Source organism: Pinus tabuliformis, chromosome 9, assembly GCF_031772625.1.
Source record: "Pinus tabuliformis cultivar Carrire ecotype Pingquan chromosome 9, CPIR1, whole genome shotgun sequence".
NCBI lineage: Eukaryota > Viridiplantae > Streptophyta > Pinopsida > Pinales > Pinaceae > Pinus > Pinus tabuliformis.
The window spans coordinates 572,555,061-572,568,682 of record NC_142307.1 but is presented as its reverse complement, the minus strand read 5'-3'; the positions used below and the strand labels follow the sequence as shown (position 1 = coordinate 572,568,682).

At 34.2% G+C, this 13,622-nt stretch overlaps 1 protein-coding gene across 1 annotated transcript; it reads left to right on the top strand.

Moving 5' to 3' along the window:
- Nucleotides 1-4,127: 4,127 nt before the first annotated feature.
- Nucleotides 4,128-6,920, top strand: LOC149149843 (copper transport protein ATX1-like). The gene is made up of 3 exons (XM_089441193.1): nucleotides 4,128-4,368; nucleotides 4,497-4,578; nucleotides 6,261-6,920. The coding sequence occupies exons 1-3, from the start codon at nucleotides 4,288-4,290 to the stop codon at nucleotides 6,533-6,535; spliced, it is 438 nt and encodes a 145-aa protein (XP_089297319.1). The 5' UTR covers nucleotides 4,128-4,287; the 3' UTR covers nucleotides 6,536-6,920.
- The last annotated feature ends 6,702 nt before the right edge of the window (nucleotides 6,921-13,622 follow it).

The following is a 13,622-nucleotide window of genomic DNA, read 5'->3' as shown; positions in this document are numbered from 1 at the left end:
TTTTTGGATTGGTTTCCCCTCTGTTGGGGCAGTCAAAGACAATTATTATGAATGTATGCTGATTGAGGCTTGGTTCCTCTGTGGCCAAGCCTCACTATAATTCCCCTTTTTGTATCATATTAATAGATTAACCTTACTTAGAAAAAAATGATGAGCTTCCTTAAGCTTTCGACAACTTCCACCCATCAAATAGTTTCCCGCACCCTCCTGTTGACATCTATGAAGATATTTGTACCTTGCGCTTTGTGCTTGCGCCAACAAATTAGTCAACAAACAAATACCATACTCTTCTTGACTGAGGAAGTTCATCAACATCAATCCAAAATTAGTTGGAAGATGAATTTGACTGGATGTGCCACTAGCTTGTTGACCTATAGTTTCAGAGGGTTCAGCATGAAAATTTTAACACAACTAGTAGTGCTCCGGGTGGCCCCTTGGACAATATTTCCATTGATCCTCCTTTGTAAGCTATTCCTACTCAATATAAGTGCATTTTGTTATATGTGGACAATTATGTTGTGCATAGAGTAGTAGTAGTTTTTGTATCTGATACGATTACAGTAGCATGCTTGATGTAAATTTTGAATTTCCTCTTTCACTCTTCTTGGAATTTTTTGTCAACTAGAACATAATGTAAATTTTCTCATTCATTTAACGGTGAACATGCACAAAATTAATAGAAATGCTTCTCACCTTTAAAAAAAATAAAGTTATAATAAACTCTTTTTCTAAGCACTCTTTCTCTTTATATAAAGTCAATAGTATGCATATCACGTTCAAAAAATTATTTAAAAAACTATAAAACATGTCAAATAAAAATGCCAAGCTCATATATATGTAACTATATGTATTATCATCTTCCGATGGGGTGTTTGAAGTGGGACAGGTGGAGGGGCGCATTGATGTTGTCCCAGCATGTAGTAAGGAGGGGAGATGTGGCAATGCTCCCCCCCAAGACAATAATGATGGAACATAACTAGTCTTTGATGGTACATGTAAATCATTATAGGGCGGGTTTAATGCTTTATTGCTCTTGTCAAAGTCATATGGAACATACAAACTCTTTGATGGTAGAGGTAAATAATCTATGTATGGTTTAATGCTTGATTGAGTGGAGATTTAACAGATGTTGGTGGAAAATTCAATGTCATTCTCGGTTGCTAGGGGTTCAACCTAGCTAGGCCTTCCCATGCGTATTGGTCATCTCTGAAGGCGGGGGGCTCTCATTTTGCAGAATGCCACTACCTTGCACATGCAGATAATTGTTTGACATCTACAGTAGGCACCACACCATATGGACCAAAACTACTCTTTGATGGTAGAGGTAAATCATTCCATGGTTGTTTTAATGCTTGATTGCTCTTGCATGAAGTCATATGGAACATAACCATGCTTTGATGGAAGAGGTAAATCATCCCATTGTTGGTTTAATGCTTGATTGTGTGGAGATTTAACAAATATTGGGGGAAAATGCAATATCATCCTTGACTGCTAGGAGTTTAGTCTAGCCAGCCCTGTCCATGCACATTTGTTGTTTCTAGAGGTGGGGGGCTCTCATTTTGCACAATTCCACCACCTTGCACATGAGGATAATTTATTGGCATCCATAGGAGGCATAATGTCATATGGAACATAACTACTCTTTGATGGCATAGATAAATCATTGCATGGCTAGTTTAATGATTGATTACTCTTACACAGTCATATGGAACATAACCACTCTTTGATGGCAGAGATAAATCATCCTATGGATGGCTTAATGCTTGATTGAGTGGAGATTTAACGTATGTTGGCATAAAATGCAATATCATGCTTGACTGCTAGAAGTTCAGTTTGGCTAGGCCTCTCCATGTGCATTGGTCATTTATCGAGGTGGGGGCCTCTCATTTTGCACAATGCTAGCACCCTACACAAGGATAATTGCTTGGAATCTATAGGAGGCACCACATTGAGATTCATGGCCACTCATGGCAGAGATTTGGTCTGTCCAACTAGTTCAATTTCAAGTATTGAGATGGGTTTCCTTTACGTCTCTTGTTGTTACAATTTTTTTTCTTTATAAAGGTGTTAGCCCATTATGTTGTTTCCTTTCTACACTCTTAGGGATTTGACTTACCACTTTGGGCTTCTCCTTCAGCTTGAACTCCCACGAAATTATAGGGCTGCACAATCTCCTCGGCCTGTACCCCTTGGCTCCTTCCTTTTGTGTATAACCTTTGTGTATCCCCCCACTGCCTCTTCCTTAGTGCTACTCTTCCACCATGGTTAGGTGAGTTATTTCATTGTTTGACATATGTTTTTGAAAAGTTATTTGATATAATCCCTAAACTCCATGCATAAATACACTTGGTAATTCTTTCAGTTTGTCCCATATATATATATATATATGAGTTGGCTTTACCCAGAGAGGATTTGAACTTTGAGCTTCATGGTTTACATCGAACTTCATTCCAAGACCATTACCAATTGAAGTGTCCTTATGCAATTGTAGATCTAATTAATTAATAAATATTATTAATGTTTTTTTTAGTAAGTACAATGATATATATTCTATATGAAAAATGACTTCCATAGACAATTATAAATATATATATATAATGAATGTTTTATATAAAGGTTTCATATGAGGAATATATACTTATACTATGTATATATTAAAAATGTATGTTTCATGTAAGGAATATATATTTATATTATATATTAAAAATATATATTTCATACGAAGAATATATAGCTATATTGTTAATAGTGAGAAAAATTTCATTCCTTCCTTCCCACTATGACTATAATTAATATAATCAAATTCCAAAAATATTTAATAGAATAAACCTTTAAACAAAATCTTTTGGTAGAAATCACATGAGTGAATTTTTTGGCAGACAGGTTTCGAACCAACAAGTGTGGTTCATCATCTGGTGCTGAAGATGAACCACACTTGTTGGTTCGAAACCTGTCTGCCAAAAAATTCACTCATGTGATTTTTACCGAAATTTTTTATTTAATTTATTATAAATCACAAAAACTTAAATACAGAATAAACCTTTAAAAACAATAATATAATTGTTTTTCAAATTCCTTTTTCCCTTAGTGACATTTAGATAATTAGTATTTTATTTTGTGAAAAAACATAAAATTTTAAAGCATAAACTTCGTTACCATATCATTACTCTTGCTTTCTCAGATCCGTCGGTCCCAAATATCACATCGGTCGCGAAAAAAAGCGTGGCGTGGGGTATCTTATTACTGGTCCTTTTATAAATTAGCATTTCTTCTTCCATATTATTGCTGTCATTTTCACAGATTCGACGGTGTCTTCAACAAACGAGATAAAGGATAAGGGTCTTTATTCCTGTCTCCTTTTCCAATCACATTTTTTTTATAGAATTTGCGCAAGGAATTTGATTTCGAAAAGTGTTCTGACAGCAATTTAAAGCAGAAGCTAATTTCTAAATCATTCCAGGTACGATCGAAAACCCTATTTCAACCACAAAAATGTGTGAAGATTAACCGGATCTGAAAAAATCACCGAAACCAAAACAATACAGTGCTTGATTTCAAAACTTAAAATAGGAGTTATTTTTTGAGATTTTTTGGATATTTTTATGGTGGGTTTTTTGGTTAAATTTTTCTAAAATCTTGCAGGAATTTATTGAAATCATAAGTTTGGTAGGTAATCATGTACAATCAAAATACCTTAAAAATTTTCTAAGGTGCTAAATCTATATTTACAGTAAAAAAAATTAATTTAAATAACACAAATCAAAATTTCACTCCAAAATTTTCAGCCAAATTTAAAAAGTCCAAAAAAATCACACCAAAAACAACTCCTTTAGAATATCAACACAATAGTCTCACTCCCATATCCACATCAATGAATTAATTACCAAAGAAAACAGCTATACTCAAAGAAAGCGTCCAAATATTCATAATCTACATCGTCATTTGCAACGACTTGTTCAAAAACCGAGATTATACCGGACCAGAGCCATCCATAAAACTTGCAAGTGCGTCAAAAAGCGACAAAAGAAAGAAAAGAAAGAATCTCCTTAAACTTCACCCCTACTCTCACCAATCGACTTCAATTCAATTCAATGGTATATATGGTATCCAATGTCTCAGCGAATCTTCACAACAATACGCTCTTCCCCTCCCTCTCTTTAATCGCAACGTGGCCCCAAACATCCACACTGCACAGATCATGTCCTAAAATAACAAATCTGAATAGGATTTCAATGCAGGCAATGATCCATAAAATCCAAAAAAAAATGAACCCTAGGGACCGGCAGCATGTCCTCTCATGAAGGTACCCAAATCATGGCTCCAACGACCCAGCTGCTGCAATCCGCCGAGGCCTTAACAATGCCCGGAGTAATTAGCTCATCTCCTCCATTATTTTATGTATTGTTCCATTCTCAATGTTTCTGTTACCTGCAGATATTGGAACTGAACTGTGTAGGAGATGCTAATGTTTGTTATTATCAATTTTCTTGTTAAAGGTTCAGGTGATCGTTCTGAATGCTAATATGAGTTGCCAAGAGTGTCGTGACAAAGTCTCCATAGTGCTCTCCAAAATTGACAGTATGTTTCCTCATCACATTCTACACATCAATTAATTTGGGCAATGACAATGGAAATTATGTAGTGTTTCGGTGGACATTCATAAATATTTATGTTTTATTATATTGTCAGTGTTCTGCTGGGTTGAATTGTTGCCGTTAATGTGTTCTGGTATTTGGTTAGTTTCTTTTTTTCAGTACGAAAAAAGTATGATTATATATTAATAGTTCAGAAATTAGGAGATTACAATGCCATTCAAATGTTCCACATCATTACAGTTTCATCTGGAGATGCCATTTCAGCGTTCTGTCCAAGTATTGCCATATACAAAACATAAAAAGAGATATAACAGTCCATAGACCACGTACATATCCAGAATTATAAACATGCATGACACAGTTGTATGCAATTCAAAACCATAGAAGAAAATAGTATGCATTCAGCATGTCATCTGCTTCTTCTAGCCGGCTGTACAGTGTTGAAATAACAACATGTCCATCCCTCCGGATGATTGAAAGCTAAAACAATTATAAGACTAGTAGAGTTACAAAAAATTATACAAAAAAAGAGGGGATGAAGAAACTTAGCCAGGGAATGGGAAGTCTCCTATATCTATGACTTTCTGATTCAGGATAATTTCTAAGTGCATTTTTCCAGAGTTACCATTTAAGCCCCTCTTCGATAGTTCATCTGCATCCATATTCTGTTCTCTGCCAACATGCCTGATAGTGGAGTTGTGTTGTTTCCATAGTAGTTCAATTCTCCTCAGCCAGCCATGTAATAATGGGTTTGTGATGTTTGCATTGCCCATTATTTGATCAATTATAATTTTTGAATCCCCATGGATATGTATGAGAGGGATATCAAGGAAATTAGTGAACCATAGGAGGCCCCATAAGGCCATTGCTTCAGCCTTTGTGTTAGTGCCTCTACCTCCATGCCAGTATGTTCTGTATGTCAGTGCCTCTGAGATGGCAAGCCAAAAACCACAACCACATGTGTGCCGTTGAGCAGCACCATCAAAAAAACCCATAGGGTATTCCATCTGAAGTTCAGTCCTCTTGTAACGAGGTGCTTTGGAGCATATTTCATTTGATGTTATAGAAATCTCTAGTATAAAGACGCAGAGGTTTCTCCCCTTCCATATTTCCCAAAATAGTATAGGTGGAATCGATGCAGAGGTTTCTCCACTTCCATATTTCCCAAAATAGGATAGGTGGAATGATTCTCCAGACAGACTTTTGAGAGCTCCACCACCGTAAACAATCCACAATGCATTCATGTTGAATATACGGAAAACCAATATATGAAGAAAGTATTTTCCATACTTGAACTATATGTTGACATGTGAGGAAAATATGATTGTTATTTTCTGATTCCTCTTTGCAGATAGGGCAGATGCCAGGTCCTTGCCATTGTCTCTTTTGCAAGTTTTCCCAAGTAAGATTTTTATTATGGAAAACCAACCAAGTAAAGAAGATGATTTTCCGAACAGAGAGTGATATATATCTGATATTTGGTTAGTTTCACTGTTAAAATTTATTTGGATGAGACACACTAATTTTGTATACCATTAGTTATAAATTAAGAGTACCATCACAGAGATGAGAAACAACCCAGGATTTTTGTTTCTTTGAGAATACCTGCTCTGCTTTTTCCTTTGCCAGTTTTCTAAAAGTTGTTTGTGGCGTGGTGATGGGCAGCTTTGCTGGACTATGTGGTGGACGTGACGCAGAAGAAGGTAACCGTTAGAGGGTGTGTGGATCCCCAGAAGAGGATGCAACGAATTACATTAATGGCCAACGACAAGAAGAGAAAAAACATCCATGAATTTGAGGGGGCGGGAGCCGAAGGATACTGTAGTGATGATTACATAGAGCAGCACAAGTACTGCAGCAAGAGGTGGAAGCTGCTGAAATCAAGGGATCATAGTGTCATGATGAAAGGGGCCTGCTGTTTTCGATGTGCCTCGTCTTAGAGGAATCTGTCTCACTGTTGTAGATACGTTTTCTTAGGATTATTGGTATCCCCAGTCTACAGCTTTTGGCGGTGCTGATGTGTTGGTGTGCCGGAGGATGTTAATGTCATCAGAGAAAATTTGGACTATTTCTATTTGTTTGTCGTTTTCGAATTGAAGGGTCGAGCCGGAGATTCGAAACCCCGAAAATCTGCGTGTTCTTGGAAATCATGGTTTTAGGCGTTTATTCGAAGGTTAACTTTGCGCTTAATGACCGTAGAAACAGAGACATCTAGATTTGGGTAAGGGAGTGTGCTAAGTAAAACCACAAAAGCAGTATTTAATGAAAAAAATCATCAGTTAAATTAATGGTGGGACAAAAACTCAGGAGTGTATTGTATTATTATTGTTATTTATGGAAAACTAAGTTATTTAGAATTATTGGTTGGTAGTTAAAAAATGAGTGGATTTTTTTACTTTCAAATGTTGTTGGGTTTTGGATCATTGATGTGTTTCAAATGTTGTTGAGTTTTAGATTATTAATTTATTTCGGAAAATCTAAGACAAATTCTTACATATACCAACTCAATTTTAAGATATACTCCAAATCCAAAAAAAAATTAAAATAATATTTGATAAACATTTTAAAATTAAATTATTATTTTAACCATAATTGAAGATTTCAATTATTTGGCATAGTTTATTCCGGTGTCTTTTTCGTTTTCCTGGTCGCACTGGGTGGAATCAGTTACAGATTTATAGTGAAATCGCAATGTTTAATCACATTTTAGAAAGACGGGTGTAAAGGTGTGTAGCTGTACTAAGCCATGAAAAGTGTCTCGTGCTCATGAATGAAGGTGCACTGTTAGGATACCATATTTCAATGATTAGAAATAAATTGGATTTATAAAATAATGTGATGTTTAAAGTGTGTTTTTATTATTATTATATATTAGTAGTAATAAAAATGGTTAGATATTGTTATATATTAGTTTCAAGAGTCAGCTTAATTGTTTAACTTAGTGCTTCGCCAATTGGGAGGTCATAAGATCAATTCCTCAAAGCTCTTGGAAACCAAAAGTGAAAAAAAAAAATGATTAGATTAATTTTGTTTTATCTCTAAATTTAGAGTGTGAAAAATAATTTGTAATTTTTCATTGTTCAAATTGTATTTTTGGATGTTATAGAGATTACATAATACATTTATTGAGCCATTTTATCAACATACATTAAACTAATTTTTTTGATATTAATATATTTTTAAGTATATGTCAACATTAATTCATATTGAAATATTTTATTAATAATCTATACTGGAATATTTTATTATATACAACATACAATAATTTCTTTTAATAATTATATATATATATATATATATATATATATATGAAAATTGATATTACAATGTTAAAATATTTTTGAAAAGTATAAGGTTTAAACCTTTGCTCACCTATTTTTCGAAATTATATTAGGTCATATGGACAACTAATTAAACATGAATAGCATATATATATATTTTGTTTTGTTTTTATTGCTTTTCTATTTAGATAATATTTTATTTTTATTTTTATTTTAAGAGTGACACATGTCAACTCCAAGTTGAGGATGCACTTACTTACACATAACCTTCACACTTGGCAGTAGAATGAGCTTCTTGGCTCAATAAGGATTTTTGAGGGAAAAGTGAGAAAGAAACTTAGATATATAAGTAAATTTCTAAATTTCTAAATTGCACATTAGTCAATTTATATAATATTTTGTCATATGTTTGATGATTGTTAAGGGGAATCTTAGAATGACATAACACTATAAATATTGATACTTTATCCTTTTCTTTCAAAGATTGGTACTTAAAATTAACAGTGGTATAATTACATACTAAGAAAAGAAACCCAACTGTAAGAGCTCTGGCAAAACCAAAAAACTAAGCAAAGAAACATAATTCATGAGAGAAACCAAGGAGAAGTGGGACATCCACCTTGACCGGAGTGGTGTTCCCATGGCTGCAATTGGTCAGACCCAAGCCAAGAGCAACATTTGCTTCAATCCACTTGAGCCACACCCCCATTTCCTTCTTATGGAGCATTACCTCATCCAACATTAACAACATTTCTTCCTTAGCAACATGTCTCAACAACATCTTCATTTTCCAATATAAGTCTATGGTAAGCAATTGTTGACTCTACCTACCACATATATGTCCCAATCAAGCACCTAATCTCTTATATATGCGAGCACCTCATAGTTCAACAAATAGTTCTTGTCCACAACAATACCCTCCTCAAAGTCCCAAAGGTAAGGAATTATTGAATCTACCTACCACATGTATGTCCCAATCAAGCACCTAATCTCTTATATATGCGAACACCTCATAGTTCAACAAATAGTTCTTGTCCACAACAATACCCTCCTCAAAGTCCCAAAGGTAAGCAATTATTGATTCTACCTACCACATGTATGTCCTAGTCAAGCACCTAATCTCTTATATATGCGAGCACCTCATAGTTCAACAAATAGTTCTTGTCCACAACAATACCCTCCTCAAAGTCCCAAAGGTAAGCAATTATTGATTCTACCTACTACATGTATGTCCCAATCAAGCACCTAATCTCTTATATATGTGAGCACATCATAGTCCAACAGATAGTTGTTGTCCACAACAATACCCTCCTCAAAGTCCCAAAATTCATCCTTGACCTTCGCTAGAGCCCGTTCCTTGTATAATCCAGTAGAGGTCTCTACCCTCATGTGAGCTTTGGAGTTCCCTTGACTCCCTCAACCTCCACCACCATACTAACTATGAGCCCTTTGTCTGACCATTCTTGCATGCTAGGGGAAACATAACAAATACCAATTTAGTGAGAAGGACCTCAAACTCAAACTTAAGGGTTGATGTAGGTCAGAAGCATAGGAACTACAACCACTGATAGTGTTTGTGATAGTTGGAGAAAAGCAAGAATTGAAGCAAACTCAATATAAGAAAAACCACTTAGACTACAACCCAAGAAACATGCTTTAAGATGCAATAAGATCAAGAATGATGGCATTGAATTCAATTGTTTTGTACATATCAGGAGATGATGGTAAATAGGTCAAGTTCATCACCGTCCAACCTAGGGCTTGTGAAAGTAGTGAAATCTAGATACAGTCTATGGAGGAGCTATAACTACCATACATACCACTTCCTTACATCTGAGTAATATACCATCTATCTTCATCATAGTTGGCAAGATGGTATGTCCATCTCACTCATTGAGTGAAGTGCCCTTAACACATTACTTCTCACCCATTCAAAAATATTATTTTTAATCCTAAAAAAATTAACAAATAAAATAATCTCATTCTCATATAACATGGAGTTAATTCCAAATACTATATAATAACCTCTATGGTATCACTACCTCACCCATAATAACCTCTATGGTATCACTACCTCACCCATAAATATAAATATCACTACACGGGTCTACTGAGAAATGAGCATAAAACCTTCAATCACTCAAAATTACTTTATATATCGCATATTTACTGAATGAATGGTTAGTTAATTAAATCTCTCTGCCCATTTCGTGCCCTTTAGAGGCAGCGCTGATTTATTAGGTGCGTTGGAATATCTTGATGTTGCAAGAGATTTTTAGGCAACTCCGTCTTAAGTTGGGTTGGACTTTTTAGATTCGTTTTATCATTCCGCTAGCAAGTCACAATCCTGAAATTCGAAACTCCAAAAATCTCCGGGTTCTTGCAAACCATAGTCATTCGCATGAAAAGTTAAAAGAAAATTCAAATGATTTTTTTTCCACCAAATTGTACCTACAGTAAACACTTAATATTCTATGTATTTAATTATAAAAGGATTAACCTAATTTAGTGTATGAACAATTTTAATTAATTAATTAATTAATTTAAATATAATTTAAAATTTATATCAATAAAAAAATGTGTAGTTGAGTTGTATCGGAAACAATTGACTGTTGATCAATTATACAAAAGCATATATTGGGATATTAAAGTTGTGATTATTATTGAAAAAATTCAAAAGTACTTAACAATATACAATTAATAATATAAACTTTATATGTTATAGAATTTCTAAAACATTTAGATTAATTTACGTTAATGTTTTTATTAGTGGTGTGAGATATTAAAGTTTTGATTATTATTAAAAAAAGTTTCATAAAAGTATTTAACAATATAACATTAATAATATAAATTTTATATATTATAGAATTCGGAAAATATGTAGATTAATTTAGGTTGATGTTTCCATTAGTTGTGTGATTGGTTGTATAATTTGTCGTCGATGTTTCTATGTTTATTGTTGGTGTTTTTAAGTTTAAATTTGAAAGTTAGGTGGTAGAGCGCCATGAATTTCCCCCTATAAAACTGACCAAAGATGTGGGCTTTCAAGATGTAATATAATCTCTAAGGGAGATTGAAAATCCAATTTACAATGAAGAAGCTCATTCTCAACCTTGACTTGGTGGATGATCTATGAGTATTGTATTAGAATGTCCAAGGTCACTGCATCTTGAGCTACCAAAGCATCAATTCAGACTTGGATATGTTGCACAATGTCTTGTAAAGCTTCAATTAATTCTCCATGATGTTGGAGAGACCCCCACATTTTGGGAATTGCACAATAAGGCATTTGCAATAAGAGAGGGTTCTCAAATGATAGAGGAATGCCCACATCCACTATGGAGGAGACAAACCATTCAATAGACAGTGTTTGGGTTACAATTAAATGGCGTAATATTCTTGAATGCATCATAATGACCAACAACTAATGCTGCCTTGTCACAATTGCAACTACCACCTTCTCTACCCTCATTACATCATAATGGACCTATTACATGAAGTGATACTTGATTATACATAATATCTTACCATAAGCTCGTTACATGAGTGCACATGTCTTATGATGGCAAATGGCTCGTGTCAAGCCTAATGAGTAATCTGCTTGGATTCTAGCCCCTTATGTTGGTATTGATTGCACCCAATTTGAAACGGAAGACATTGAGGTATAGATTGATGATAGAGCTTAGTGTTAATTAAAATATTGCATTCTTTCTCTTTTATAACTTCATTAGAAAATAAGTTTACTTGGGTATTGTTCCCATGCAACACATGGAAGATGCCCATATAAGGGATAGAACACAAACCAACTCACATTTGATGAAAAAATGAACTAAGTTTGGAATGTTGAGAAGAGATGGCTTTTCTAGGGTTTAATTCCCAATGAAATAAGTGTGACAATTACTCCAACATTGCTCATTTTGATATTTTCTATTACATCAAACTCATTGGCTTTAGTATACTTCGAAACCCTTACCATTACCTTGAGTGGGCAATTAGTCCCATGTTCCCAAAGTGACAATTAGTCCAATTAATTAATTCCCAATAAAATGAGTGTGACAATTACTCCAACACAACTCCCATGTCGATACCCTTACTTTTAATAATAAGTAATTCCCGAACAAAACATTAATCAATGCCCTCCTCTGCCCCCCTAAAAAAAACAACAAAAAACATGGCTTGGGCTATGTAGTCTAACTTACAGACGAAATAGTCTTTTTGAAGGCATTTTTTTGGGTTAATTTTAACCAAATTCCTCTATAAATTTTTAAAAACTCTAGTTTAAGTTGTTTAATTTGTAAAATTCGAGTGCCCAAGAGTTTTTCAGTGTGCTCAATCCATTTATGCATTCAACAAAGTATTTTAAATAACAAAAAATCACTACCTTACTTGAAATTGTATCACATAATTACCCATAAAAAAACCTATTTATCATTCTTCTTTCCTATTATTCATGTTATTTTCATTAATTCACATACGATAATTCCCAAACTCCTAAACAAGCATCAATCAATCCCAAAAAAATCAAATGAAGCGTTGTATATCTTGTTATTATTTCTTTCATATTTATGTTGTAAGGCGTTCCACTTTGAAATCAACTCCCCTCCCATACTTAGTCCAATTAATTAATTCCCAATAAAATGAGTGTGGCAATTACTCCAACACAACTCCCATATCGATACTCTTACTTTTAATATTAAGGAATTCCCGAACAAAACATCAATCAATGCTCTACCCCCCTCCAAATAAACAACAAAAAACATGGCTTGGGGTATGTAGTCTAACTTACAGACAAAATAGCCTTTTTGAAGGCATTTTTTTGGATTAATTTTAACCAAATTCCTCTGTAAATTTTTAGAAACTCAAGTTTAAGTTGTTTAATTTGTAAAATTCAAGTGCTTAAGAGTTTTTCAGAGTGCTCAATCCATTTATGAATTCAACAAAGTATTTTAAATAACAAAAAATCACAATCTTACTTGAAATTGTATCACCTAATTACCCATTAAAAAAAAACATATTTATCATTTCTTCTTTCCTATTATTAATGTTATTTTCATTAATTCACATACGATAATTCCCAAACTCCTAAACAAGACATCAATCAACCCCAAAAAAATTAAATGAAGTGTTGGGTATCTTGTTACTATTTCTTTCATATTTATGCCGTAAGGCATTCCCCTTTGAAATCAACTCCCCTCCCATACGCCCAATATGATTATGTATCATTAATTTTGGTGTTAGACTATTAAAATAACCTAAACCATGAGATTGAAAACAATTATTACAGTTACAATTCAGTGTTACAGTTACAGTTAGGAATAAGATCGAATTACAAAAATCTAGTGCAGCAAACTGGAACCCCTCCTTTGCGTCCTCTGCGGCTTATGCCTGTAGCACACCGTCACAGGCATCACCGTCCAATAAGTGGGCATAGCGGGCAAAGTTAGTAGTTTGGAAACCTTTTGCAAGTAAGGTGATCTCGCGTTTGCGCCAAACCAGGGAAACCAGGATCTGCCATAGAAAAGTTGATGTCTCCACACACATAAGTGAGGGTGAAGATAATTCATACAAGAGGGTTGTCATTTTTGTGGTAAACAACAGCATAACTGCATTACAAAATGATGGACTTCGACGAACTAGAAATGATCTCCGTCTTCATCGTCGTCTTCGCCATCTGTTGAAAGAATCTCACCGCCTCTGTATCATCGTTATGTTATACAGATTCATGCCATTTAGAGCTTTTCTTTTA